This window comes from Nymphaea colorata, chromosome 13 (genome assembly GCF_008831285.2).
Source record: "Nymphaea colorata isolate Beijing-Zhang1983 chromosome 13, ASM883128v2, whole genome shotgun sequence".
Lineage (NCBI taxonomy): Eukaryota > Viridiplantae > Streptophyta > Magnoliopsida > Nymphaeales > Nymphaeaceae > Nymphaea > Nymphaea colorata.
Window position 1 is genome coordinate 9,198,953 of NC_045150.1, and position 13,236 is coordinate 9,212,188.

The 13,236-nt window shown below is 41.0% G+C and overlaps 2 protein-coding genes across 2 annotated transcripts; one reads left to right on the forward strand and one right to left on the reverse strand.

Moving 5' to 3' along the window:
- The first annotated feature begins 296 nt into the window (after window positions 1-296).
- Window positions 297-4,381, forward strand: LOC116266784 (probable beta-1,3-galactosyltransferase 14). Its single transcript, XM_031648138.2, has 7 exons — window positions 297-1,346; window positions 1,696-1,848; window positions 1,933-2,015; window positions 2,249-2,348; window positions 2,524-2,637; window positions 3,181-3,323; window positions 3,892-4,381. The coding sequence occupies exons 1-7, from the start codon at window positions 991-993 to the stop codon at window positions 3,966-3,968; spliced, it is 1,026 nt and encodes a 341-aa protein (XP_031503998.1). The 5' UTR covers window positions 297-990; the 3' UTR covers window positions 3,969-4,381.
- Window positions 4,382-4,749: 368 nt separating this feature from the next.
- Window positions 4,750-11,963, reverse strand: LOC116266783 (ketol-acid reductoisomerase, chloroplastic). Its single transcript, XM_031648137.2, has 11 exons — window positions 11,592-11,963; window positions 10,989-11,081; window positions 9,423-9,488; window positions 8,378-8,518; window positions 7,648-7,875; window positions 7,436-7,553; window positions 7,223-7,362; window positions 6,884-7,051; window positions 6,202-6,357; window positions 5,474-5,665; window positions 4,750-5,102 (listed from the first exon to the last, which is right to left on the reverse strand). The coding sequence occupies exons 1-11, from the start codon at window positions 11,889-11,891 to the stop codon at window positions 4,929-4,931; spliced, it is 1,776 nt and encodes a 591-aa protein (XP_031503997.1). The 5' UTR covers window positions 11,892-11,963; the 3' UTR covers window positions 4,750-4,928.
- Between the last annotated feature and the right edge of the window lie 1,273 nt (window positions 11,964-13,236).

Consider the following 13,236-nt stretch of genomic DNA (forward strand, 5'->3'; position numbering starts at 1 on the left):
TTCATGACAGAGCTACATATAACTAGGTGGTGTGACAGATCGAGATAGGTGTGAACAGTTATCGACATTAACCCTATAAAAACTCTTTGTTTTCTTAATAGTATTTTAAAGTATTTGCTCATTTGTGTATAGTAACGTCACTTTTTAATTAGTGCCAATCTTAGCTTAAAATTTAATTGAAACGCCTGCGTCAGAAAAAATTGCTTTGCCTCGCCATTCAGTTTGTGAGAAAATCGATGTTCCATGAAGGAAACACAATCGCATCTCTCGACACTGGGAAACCAGTTTTAGCAGCTGTTTGTCGTCCTTGGAAAAATTTTCTGTACGGGTTTTCCTCCGTTGAGACTATGGTGTAACAGGAACCATTTTTCTTGACCATTTTCCCCAGTTTTTTCCTCGCCCACTTCAGACAACGGGAAATCGGGTGCAGCACTTGGTTGCAGTATTCTAGCTTCGCTATTTTTCGAAGTCATCATCCAAACACGAGTTAGGATTTCTCAGCTTCAAATTGTCACCGACCGAATGCTGCTCTTCGGATAAAAAGTTCCCGCCGAGAAAGAAGGGGGGGAAATGTTCGTAAAAGAAAATTGATGGTTTCTTTCTGAAACTGCGGCTTATCGGCCCACATATTTCCGATTTTCCGTTGTTCGCAGATTCTTGTTGTCAACTGTTTTGAAGAAGAATCAGCTTGCTGCCGCGGATTCAATTTCTAATCCGGAGATCTCCATTTTCGTTTTTTTTTTTTTCTTTTTTCCTGATTTTTTTTTCCCTCCCCTCTTCGATCCGGTTATGAACATCCAAGGGCGAACTCTTCTTCTTCGATTTCAACCCTTCAGAAACCCTAAATCGAGAAAATTGCTCCGTACAGTTTCAGAGAACAAAAAACCTTAGACATTGGACTATAATCTATAATCCCTTTCTGTCCCTTGCCCGCGGGGGATGCTTACCGGAGACCCGTTTCTGTAGGGTTTTCGGAAAAGCGCCGTCGCCATGAACCGGAAGGTCTTCCAACATCGGCACTCATGGTTCTTCTGCTTTCGGAGGCCTGCAGTCTCGCTCTTCTGCCTCGCGCTCGGCGTCTTCGGCATCGCTTTCGGTGCGATAGGCGTTTTCCGGCCGATTTCCGGCTACAGGTGCAGGGAGTTCGATGTCAGGACTGTCTCGGTGTCTCTGACGACCTCCGGCAACGTCGTTGCTGATCGTGATTCCGGTGGGCAGGTGGTTGGAGGGACGGAAAGGCGGAAAGTTATGGGGTTCGTCGGGATCCAGACGGGGTTCGCGTCGGCTGGGAGGCGGAGATCCTTAAGGAAGACGTGGATGCCGGCCGATCGCGAGGGCCTAAAACGGTAAACTGATATCATTGATCGTGTTGTCAATCTTTTCCTCTCTATTTTATGAGTCGGTTCGAGTTATTCTTCATTTTCCTTTTTTGGCCTGATGGAGAACAATCTAGAAATAGACGTATCAAATAAATAAATTGCGTTGCAGTTTCTTTTTTATCCTGCTTGTTGTCTATGATTCGCATCCATTTGTTGGAAAATGGAACCAATCAGATGGTTCGTCCATCGCTATTGGAATTACTTTAGTTTTGGTACTTAAGTTTTATCCAGCGCGCATGATTTGCGTCACTTTCCATTTATATGTTTAGCCCTTTTCCTGATTCTTCTTTTCTAATTGCACGAATTTTCCTTGCAGTTTGGAAGAAGCAACAGGATTGACCTTCAGATTTGTGATTGGAAAAACTAGTGATCCAAGGAAAATGTCAGATCTTCGAAAGGAGATAGAAGAATATGACGACTTCATGCTTTTAGATATTGAGGAAGGGTACAACAATCTTCCACATAAAACGTAAGAAACCATTGATTTTGGCCTTTGTGGTTCTCCTACTCTATGCTCATCATGCGTCTCTTGTGTGTGTGTTTCTTGTTCCAGGTTGGCCTTCTTCACGTCTGCTTATGGACTGTATGACGCCGACTTCTATGTAAAAGCTGATGATGATATCTACTTAAGGCCAGGTAATTGGTCCTTGGCATCCAAATTTCGCCTTGTCACTTCTAAAATCTCACTTCAAAGTTCAAACTGTAGGTTATCTTTTTGGACCATTGAGGTGTTTACTCTCACTGGACCTATATTTTTCATCGACTTTTCTTCACACACACTTTTTTGGAGCAGAATGCGTCTTATCAAGTAGTTAATCGGAGCATATCCATTTTGTTATAATCTCATTCTAAAACTTTGATAATTTCAGATCGCCTGTCAGCCCTTTTGGCAAAGGAACGGTCTCATCCTTTAACTTACCTGGGATGCATGAAGCGAGGTTCAGTTTTCACTGATCCAAAACTCAAATGGTAGAATTTCTTCCTGTTTTGTCCAACATCTGTGCAGTTATTCCTTATTATGGTTGTCACTAGTGTATTTTTGGACACATATTTCTGTTAGAGCATTAAACTGTATCATCCGTATTCCAACTTGAAGTCTTTCTCGAGTCCTTGACTAAATGAAGTTTACGTGGAATGCGAGCAGGTATGAACCTTTATCGCATTTGCTTGGTTCAGAGTATTTTCTTCATGCTTACGGTCCTATATATGCTCTCTCTGCTAAGGTCGTCGCCAACTTGGTAGCTCTGCCAAACAATAGGTATGTACGTTCCAGACTCATTTACGTGCTCCTTGCAAGGTTGTATCTGCAGATAGATGAAACCTAGTATGCCTGTACTAGTTATTTTTCAGTTTGATTGTTCCTCGTCCAATGCGCCTGTTTTTGCTTTGTGTTTTACTTCTGAGAAGTCTGTCATTAAATTTTATGTGAGATTGGTGGTTGTGTTGTCCATTTTGAAATATGAAGTCGGCAGGGGGTGGTTTGGGTTGTTTTGTTTGGGGGGTGTTGGTTGTGGGTGTGTGGGGGGCTAAGGTGTGGTTGGTGGGAGTATAAGTTTTAGATAATGGCAGATATGGAAACCGAGGACATCTATAGATCAGTTAATAAATGGAACTTGAAAATTGAAGCAGAAAATTAGATTCTTTTCTTAGATTTTGTCTTCGTGGAAGAAACTTGAGGGGGACCTCGACACCTCATTCTCTTTAGTTCAAATTCTTCTGTTGCTCCTCTAGAGCATTGTTACGTGTCTCCTTATTGCCCCGTACCTATTACGAATCTAAAATTTTCTTCCTCTGCCCTCAGTTTGCGGATGTTCAGCAATGAAGATGTCACCGTTGGTGCATGGATGCTTGCAATGAACGTCAACCATGAGCACAATATGGCATTATGTCAGACAACTTGCTCATCTTCCTCAATTGCTGTTTGGGATCTTCCAAAGTGTTCAGGTTAGCATTGTTACTTGATTTCTTTTTCAATGCAACTATTAAAGCACCTCTCGTAGAGAAAAGGAAAGAAAGAAATGAACTGAAAAGTAATTGTTTTTAATCAGATCCCTGTGCGTTGATGATTATTCTGTACCTACTAGAATCATCCAAAAAATCTTTCAACTTTAATCCGGTATACAAAAGGTTACTTTTTTATGAACACCAGAGACCTTCTGTGAATGTCAAAAACTCGGCGATAATTCAGAAGAGGACGAGTGCATCTCCAATTATTTTGCGTGCTTTGTGCTGTCCTTGAAGATGATAAGCAGATTGAATCCTTCATCTGTTGGTCAGGTTAAAAGATTATTGTTTTCATAGTTGGATACTTCACAAGTTGGCAAATTTGATCCTCTCATTTTTGAGGTACTTAGAAGCGTCATGATGTTAATACGGGCCTTCTATTGAAGGGGTCTTCTTGCTGGGGCCTTAATCGAAGTTCCAGTTGGAACTGTCTTATGATTACTTTGATTCCATATTTTCCCCCAAGCCTTTGACAATAGATTTTGGATATAATTTTTTTTTCATACAGGGCTCTGCAGTCCAGAAGAACAGCTACTAGCGCTACATCAGATGGACATTTGTTCAGGAGCTCAAACTGCTCGCTAGCTCCAACATCTTGACGGGAGTAGTAATTGAGCTTACACCACAGGAATCTCTTGGCCCGCGAGATGAGTTCAACGCCATCCGATATGCCATTCATCCATATAACAAACGGTATGGAATTTATTCATAGATTTCCAGAGCCTGCATTTATGATATTTTGCTGCCCAGGGGCAAAATCCTTGTTAGCAATTTGCCGCTAGCGATAAAAGTCCTTGCCAAGAGACGCAACAGCATTGACAGTTTTGGTACCATTCTATTTTGTTCCCACTGTTATACAATTAACTGGACTGCTTGGTCCTCTAGATGGGGCTACTGATTGTAACCAGGATGCCGAATGCAAAAAATTTTTATTATTTGTTTAATTTTCTGTAATAGAATTGTTTTACCACAATACGGTATAGATGTACTTACTTGCCCGGGTTTTGCTACCTATACTCTAGCTATTCTTTGTAGGTTTGCAAATTAAGCATCTGTAATCCATATTAGTCATTTTTTAGATACAATGGATGGGGTTCACCTTACCCAAAGGACCAAGGATCAATATTAGTTTACATTTTTTTTAATGTATGAAATCTAATGTGCACGACTTATTTCGATTGTTAAAATCTTTTGACATGAAAAATACTTCTGGAGTTGATCATCTGCCTTTTCATTTAAAGGAGGGTCTTAATGAAGTTCTGAGGAGCTCAAGAAACCAATGCGTACCCTCTCCCACTAGGGCTGGTTAACAAGCTTTGACGTGTTTGAAAAAAAGCTAAGTATGATCAGTGAACTGATCGCCCACTGAATACTGAATGATCTTATGAAATAATATTATTAGAGCACACTAACACTAACCAGTTTAACACTCGCCGCGTGTTCTTTCCCAAAGCTCAAAATGTTAAAATCTAGACCGGGTGTGACTTTCCTCATACAGGTAAGAAGCACAGACAGACAAACTAACAATCCAATAAGGACAATTTTCTAGCTTGATTGCCGCAGCTCTGGCCTTACGAAGTCTGCATCAGCAGTCACAGAAATGTCAACTGTTGGCCTCAACTGAGCACAAACCTCTATCGCACCATGAACTGGGTCAGACAAGAAGTTGCTCACAAGGTCCCGGTTGACGGGTGTTTCCTTGTCCACGGCTACGAGTGCCTGAGAATAACAAAGCAATAAGAAAGTAAGACCATGGAGAATGGACGGAGGGGTCGGATTTGGGGAGTCAGGGTGTGGTGATGCAGTGATGGAGGGGGGTAGGAAGGAAAACAACCATTTGAAAGAGAAAAGTTGCATTTATTTGTCTGGTTGTCCTAGGAATAGAAATAAACTAGGATGATCACTGATCGCTGTTTGCCAAGTTTAATTTAATACTAATTGATGGACTGGTTTTCTGTTGCTCAACCTCTTCTGACTACTCTGATCAGGTGATTCAGGTCAATATTTGGCTTTGGGCCAGGATCAGGCTTGAACAGTACAAGACACCAATAACAAAAGGACGGGAGAAGAAATGTTAAGTAGAAGGCTACCTGCTGGGTAAGAATGTAATCAAAACGAGGAGCCCATTTTCTTGATCCCAGCCGTGCGGTTGTTGAACAGTTATCAACCATAAATGAGACTCCCCGGGCATGCATGAATGGGTTCAGAGAATCCACAGCTTCAATCAAACTCTCGTTGATAATCTCGGAGTATGAGTGTCCCTTCTTCCTCAGCACTTCAATCTGCAGCAACCTCAAATAAAATTAACACCCATTTCAAATCTCCCTCCTTCCCTCCCTCTCTCTCGCACAGACCCACACAACTAACTAACTAACAGTAGTACCATGAAACCCCAGTCCCCGGCTCGTGTGTGTGTGTGTGAGAGAGAGAGAGAAAACAGAAAACAAAACCAAGAGCAAAGGAACGACTCCCGCTGAATTATCATATCAGCGACATCTCCCTGAAAGGCTGAGATGCATTTATGTGTCGCTCGAACTTTTTGGAAATCTATCTGCCATTTTCTTTGATCCCATAAAGAAAGCCCATTTCCGTGAGTAAGATAATGTTCTCTCATAGGCTCCATAGATCCCCCTTTCACTACTTACAAATAAAGGTCGGCACTGATCAGACACAAAGTTTACACTCAATTAAGTACCAATAGGTATTCAGCTTTCAACTCAATTAGCTTTATAGGAATGTTCGGTAGAGCAGCATCGATTGCTAATTGGCAACTTTTTTTCATCTAGTCATGCTTGAAGCAAAAGAAAGAATCTTCTACCTGGGCCATCATGAGAGCAACATAGACACCTGCAGTAAATGGATGCAACAGACCCAGATCACCCGGTGGCCTGACTGATCGAACTCGCTCTCCAACTTTCCACATCCTTGTCTGATCAATGTTGCCCATAGGGAAAGCTGGTAGCCCATCCTTTTCCTGTAGAGAAATAATATATATTGACCATAGTTACACTTCTACAAGATTGCAAACAAATTTAGACTTAAACAGAATGTACAAACTTCAAGGGCAAGACCCAGATCATAGAGTTAGGCTTCATGGTATATCCAACAGAAAAAACAAGACTATAAAACAAATTCCCGAACCTGAAGAGAACTAATTTTCTGAACTGACACGTCACCACCAACTAAATTCATTCTAAAAATGATAATTATAAACTCAAACCACACATTCCCTAATTAACAAGATCTCATTCTCAACTTAACCAGCAAGGTCCATAATGCCCCCATACAAGCAGCTTTATCCTACCCATAACATGACAGAGGAACTAATTTGCATATAGAATGTCCCCAAATGGCCACCACCTTAGTAGGAGCACATGGATGTGTATATGTGGACCCATGCAGTTACAAACACAGACATTGCAGAGAGAGGGGGCGAGAGAGATTGTGAAGTTTTACAGTCTAACACAAAATGAATTCCGAAAGCAGGAAAAAGGACATACATAAAAGCGGCGACCAGCCAAGACAACACTACGGATCTCATTGCCACAAGCAACATCTTCATAGCATTCATACAATATCTCCATGCAGGGGTAGTAAGATGCACTGTATGCGATTTCAAATTGCTTTTTGTCTTCTTCGCTAAGAGAATTGTATACTGCCAACATACCCTGAACCACAAACAGAAAATTAGTGACAAGCAGATCAACTATAGTGCATTTAAGAACCATTCTGTCGACCTCAGACCCTGTCATGTATGACTTATGCTAGAATCGCCATCCATTATCTAGTTCAGACCATGACCAAGAGCAAAATATTAGACAAGAAAGAACAAGGCACACCTTTGTTGAGATGGTCTTTGATATTATACCAGTTATGCCTTCAACTGTGTTCTTATAAGCCAGTTCTTCCTCCATCCCTTGTTCAGTGTATCTTCTAAAGAGTGCCTCGACAATTCCATGAACCGCACCAAGTAATATTCCTATAATACGTAACAGTTAGAAAATAAGAAACCAAGATTGGCAAAAATACAGTTTAGCTGGTTAAGACAAAACCTCGCTCCCCAAAAATGTCGCTTTTGTATTCCTGCTCCAAGGTAGTGGCAAAGGTAAAAGGAGATCCAAGTGCTACTGACCATCCTAATGCAACGTCTGTTGCTCTTCCATCAACGTCCTGGAAAAGTGAACAGGTAAGCTTCTACTCAGGCAATCAATTTTATACCATATATTTCTCTCTGTGTGTGAGAGAGGGGGAGAGAGAGACAGACCTGATGAACTGCAAAACTAGAATTGATCCCAGCCCCATTTATCTCCTTGCCCTGGACATACAACCTTCTTACAGATGGCCCCATTCCCTTTGGGCAAACAGCAATTACGCTGATGTTCTTTGGGAAATCTTGCCCCAGGGACTGCAAATGTCCAAGCAGGAATCCGTGTGAAAGCCCAAGAATGCTGTTTGGCTTCATATGCGAGAAGATTTTCTCATAGTTATCTGCCTGCAACATAAACAGACACTTAATCTATGCTTCTAGAACCAGATGGAGATATGTGCATATCAGAAGGAAGTAAATACATTTCAAATTGGAAACAAAATTGGGATTGTTTCTTCAGAAAATATTTTATGGGCTTAGAGCCCAAATTATCCAAGTAACTGTGAAGAGCCAAAGAATTTGTATGAGATAGCTGACTAGTACTTGAGAACTAAAAGAGAGGGGATAGACCCATTTTACAAAGAAAACAAAGGTACCAAATCTTGCCATGCCTGAAGGGCTTAAAACCAAGACTTAGAGTGGATAGACAAAAAAAAGGGCACCTAGGCTCCGTTATTCAGTTAGTGTGATATGTAATAGAACAGTCTTAGAGTCCTATATCTGTGTGAGCATGCACACGTGTGCCTGAGGATGGGGGATGGTGGTTATGCACTTTCATTAGTACATGCAGACATAGTGAAAAGAGTATAATTTCTTGTTTTTGGAAGAAAAAAAGAAATCTACTAACCTGAGCTGCATCTGAGATCAATAGCAACAAGAGGTCACTGCCTGAAACAGTTTCCCAGATATCACCAAGGGTTCCATTTTCTTCTGTAAAACCAGCAGCGCGTGCCTCAGCAAACGAACGGGATCCTTTCCGCAAACCGATCTGCATTGTTGGCAAACAATGAGTAGAACATCTCAAATGTTCATTCGGCAACAGTAAGACTTCTACAAATCTAAACAAACAGCAAAATTCAACTGTAAACTGCAAACATTCATTAGTTAATTCTATCATGAACCATAAGCTTGTGACATCATGATTTAATTAAAACATAAGCATGTTCAAAATTGTCCCTCAAGTAACCTCCCGCCTACCAGGAAAATTTTCTGGTTGGCTTCCTACATTAAGGAAGGGATTCACCCCTGATATCAAACTACCAACATCCACCAATATGACCTTTCAAGCAGACCAATCAGACGAAATATGAAGAGCCCTTTTGGCAAAAACCAAGTTTCTCTCCTAAACAATTCAAGCACCAAAATGACATGATAGGAGTTTCAGCTTAAGGACCAAAAGATCATTAAGGACCATCAGTTAGTTGAACAGAAATTCTACAACAAGGTAGCATTTAGTGCCTCAGACTTACTGAAACTAGAAAGAACTTGACAGCTAACAATAAGGCTCTCGTAGACTTGCATGTAGGGTAGCTTTAGTACCAAACGTACTGTCTTATACGAGGATACAGGTTGTCTCTTCAGGTCATTGACATCCTGCCATCATTGAACAACAGACACTCAAATTCTTGAATTATGGAGTCGTTCCTCATCTAATTTCGGACAAATTCTTCTCAGTTATGTTCTGGTAGCAACTCGTTGGTCACAACAAAGACGTAAAAATATGGTGCTAGCAGATTGATGTCATTTTTTCACAAATATATAACTACAGAGAAATGCCATATTCAACATAACACAAAATAGAAAAGAATTGCACCTACCCTACCAGACAAAATGCAATCTGAAAACAATAAAATCTGGAAATAGCAGCTTCCAGGAAAAAATAGATTTTTTACCTTCACCACAATGTCTGAATTTACCGTAGCAAGTGAATCTCTTAAATTTTGAGCTTGAGCAGGGCCCTGTGGGATAAAAAATAATAAATCGGGAAATTATCAACCAACATCTTCAAGAGCATAAATGACAGTCATAAAGCAACAGAAAGACATGTTATGGAAAATAAAAAAGAATATATTCACAAACAAACAGCATTAAATGTCAATGAGATACCTCCCAATAGAAAGTTTCACGATAAAATATTAAAAAATTCAGGAGGGACATGGATGTAACAGTATTTGGAGGCAGACATGTAATAGACTATTGATTGGTTAAAGAAAAAAGGATGTCAAGAACCAAACAACAGGAGCACATGCCCGTACTATGATGCTGTCCAATAAATGCTAATATAGGGCATGCAGTAGCTGGGTAACCTGCAGAGAACCCACAGGTATTTCAGAGCCATCCTTCCACAACTCTCCCCTTGGATACAAGCCCATCAAAAAGACATTTTCATCAAGGGAAAACTGATACAAACGACAAAAAACTAAGATATAAAAATTTGGAAACACCAGAAGCAGAAGAATGCAAGTAGTTGCCGTCGCGTTGAGAGTATGAAGTCAAATACAGAGCAAAACAAATATTTCCTTAGCAAAACTAAGGAGCTGATCAGTCGCTAATATATTTATAACAAAACAGCATTAAATGTCAATGAGATACCTCCCAATAGAAAATTTCACAATAAAAGGTTAAAAGTTCAGGAGGGACTTGGATGTAACAGTATTTGGAGGCAGGCATGTAAATAGCCTATTGATTGATTAAAGAAAAAAGGATTTCACAAACCAACCAACAGGAGCACATGCCCGTACTATGATGCTGTCCAATAAATGCTAATCTAGGGCATGCAATAGCTGGGCAACCTGCAGAGAACCCACAGGTATTTCAGAGTCATTCTTCCACAACTCTCCCCTTTGATACAAGCCCATCAAAAAGATAATTTCGTTGAGGGAAAACTGATAAAAACAAAAAAGAAATAAGACATAAAAATTTGGAAACACCAGAAGCAGAAGAAGGCAAGTGGTTACCATCGCGTTCAGAGTGCAAGGTCAAATACAGAGCAAAACAAATATTTCCTTAGTAAAACTAAGGAGCTGGTCAGTTGCTAATGTATTTCAAACAAATTACTGTAATCAGACATCTCAGTCCATTATCCAAGGTAAAAGCAAACATTCCTGGATAAGATTCTGGCTATGAACATAACAAATCGAATCCAGATATCAGACATCCAGGACAAAGCGTTGCACATTGTTGCATCGAGCAACAAGACCGCCTTCCAACAACATAGCAGCAAGTTCACACCCTATTCCCCAGAAAAAAGCTTCGCCGTTTGAGTCCCTGCAACGTAAGCTCATTGGAACGAAGAGTGGCATGCTATAATAATTCACGTGTTGCTGACCCATCTTGGCGTGTTTTGGATCTATAGATTTTTGCATGCTGAGAGGTGTAAAGTACGAGGAACAAAAATAAAGTAAGAGATCACAGCGCCATAGTGATATAATGACCCTTGACCAAGTTGATTGGCTTACCTGCGAACCCCATCCAATAACTCCGATCTGCTTAATTCCCTTGAATGCATCAGGCAGCAGCTTGAAAAGATCCCTCCCTCCTCTCACAATGTACTGAGAAAACGTGGGAAATATGTAAACAATTGTAACGAACACGAGGAAGAAAAAGGAAAACCATAGTACAAGCATTATTTGTCTACATAAAAGAAACCAAAACCAATAACAAAATGGATACATCTAGCAAACCATAGATGATGGAGATGTATAGCAGAGCAGGAGTAACCAAAGATTTGGAATCATTTGTCGGTAACAACCCAAAGACAACAAGTAAATAAATGACGAATATCTAGTGTAAGTAGAACTCTTCAAAACATCAGAAGCAAGCAAAATTCAAAAGAAATAAAAAATCCAATGTGAACTTACAGATCCATTGAGTTAAAGGTTGAAAGAGAATGAAACATCTAAAGGCCAAGACGAAGCAAACAAGATTAAGCAGCGAAACGCCAAAAATTTGACAAGAAGTAACAAAAAATAAATAAATACCAACATCCTGAAATTCATCAAAGACGAAGGCCACAAAACCTAAAATCACCAAAGGAACGAATGGGTGTCCGATAGACCAACCTCATCGTGGCCGGCAAGAGTAACCTTCTCCTTTTTGAAGACGGAGGTCTCGAAATCGAGAACCGTCTCCTGCTTCACCGCCGGCACTGTTACCATCTGAGCCCCGAGAGCTCCCCTTCCCTCTCTGCTCTTCCACGTCGCCCGGAGAAGCTGCGTCTGGGAGGATAGACAGGCAGAGGACGAGAGGGAAACGGACTTGAGGGGACATCTTCCCTCACGAAGACGAGAAGAGGCAGAAGCAGAAGAAGCAGCAGCAGAAGAGGAAATGAGAGTAGAAGCGGACAGGGAGGCGGCCGCCATGGCTGCTGACTACAGACGGAGGAAGAGAGGCGGAGGAGGATAGGTTTTAGGTGCTTATATACGAAGGAAAAACCCCACTCCCGTTTTTTAACCTGGTTTTGATTGTCCCACACTCCCACTCTCTTGTCTCTGGTCCCTCACCAGACAAAAGAAGAATTGTTCACTCATGCTATCGGAAATGCAAATTTTTTTTCTTGTTTAAGTTCCGCGAGTATGAATATGTTAGAAATAGGTGGGGTATATGGAAAAACGAATTATTAGAAAAAGGAAAAAGCTTAGTTGGTCCTCATGAACAATGAATTAAAACATTTTGGCTTCCGTTCTGGGCTTCAGGCTGTCGAGTCTTAGGCCAGCCCGCTTGGCCAGATGCCCAACTGTCGAGTCTTAGGCTAGCCCGCTTGGCCAGATGCCCAACCTTGCCCTACCAGAAGGGGGAAGAAGGGAAGAATGAGAGCTTTAATCCTTTTTTGAGCGGCTTCTGAAAAAAACGAAGCTCCATCATTTTATGGGAATGAATGCAAATGGTGTTGGGCTTAGTAGGGCACATGACACGTCTTAACGGTCAGAAGAGCATTCGCAGTTCAATTCCCGCAAGCGTCGTCACTGCTTACGGCAGTAAAATTAAACACAACTCTTGACTACCGAGATGATGAAGACTGACCTTCCGTCTACATTTGGGTGTAGGACTGGAATTTTTATTGTTGACTTTCATCCTTTAAAAGGAGAAGGAAACAGAAGCCTACAGTGTTGTTTCCCCTTACAATATGACCTAATCATGCTGGCGTTTCCAGATAAACTTTAAAATGTGACACGATCACCACTAAAACAGTAAGCATCGAGACGGCCATCACTTGCATTGAGAACAGTCGAACAAGACCAACAGTCCTCTCAATTTGGGGGTGAACCAGCCAATGAGAATTGAATTGGTAGATTGCAGATTTGATGCACCTCTCTCCCCCTTGGGTCCAAGGTGCCAGATGTCAAAAGCCAGTGTAATCAGTAAATATCTTCAATTTTCCATTTTCTACCCCTTTTGCAGTTTTAACTCTATTTCATAGATGTGAGTATGTTGCCACTTCTCATACTGTGTGTTCCATGTTTGTCCTGATACCGTCACTTGTCACAATAAAAAAATTGGTCATAATTGCTGTTACTTTCTGCAAAGGTGCTTTAAAAGAGTATATAAGGTAGCATGCAGATAAGCCCTTGGTTACTTTTGGCATTGAAAAAATAACCTTCAAACCTTGGGCTATGAGAGCCATAGACACTTTCTTGGATAACACTATCAAATTTTGAACCAGAAACTGTACTTCGCAATGAGAAGCATGGAAACAAGAACTGTTGC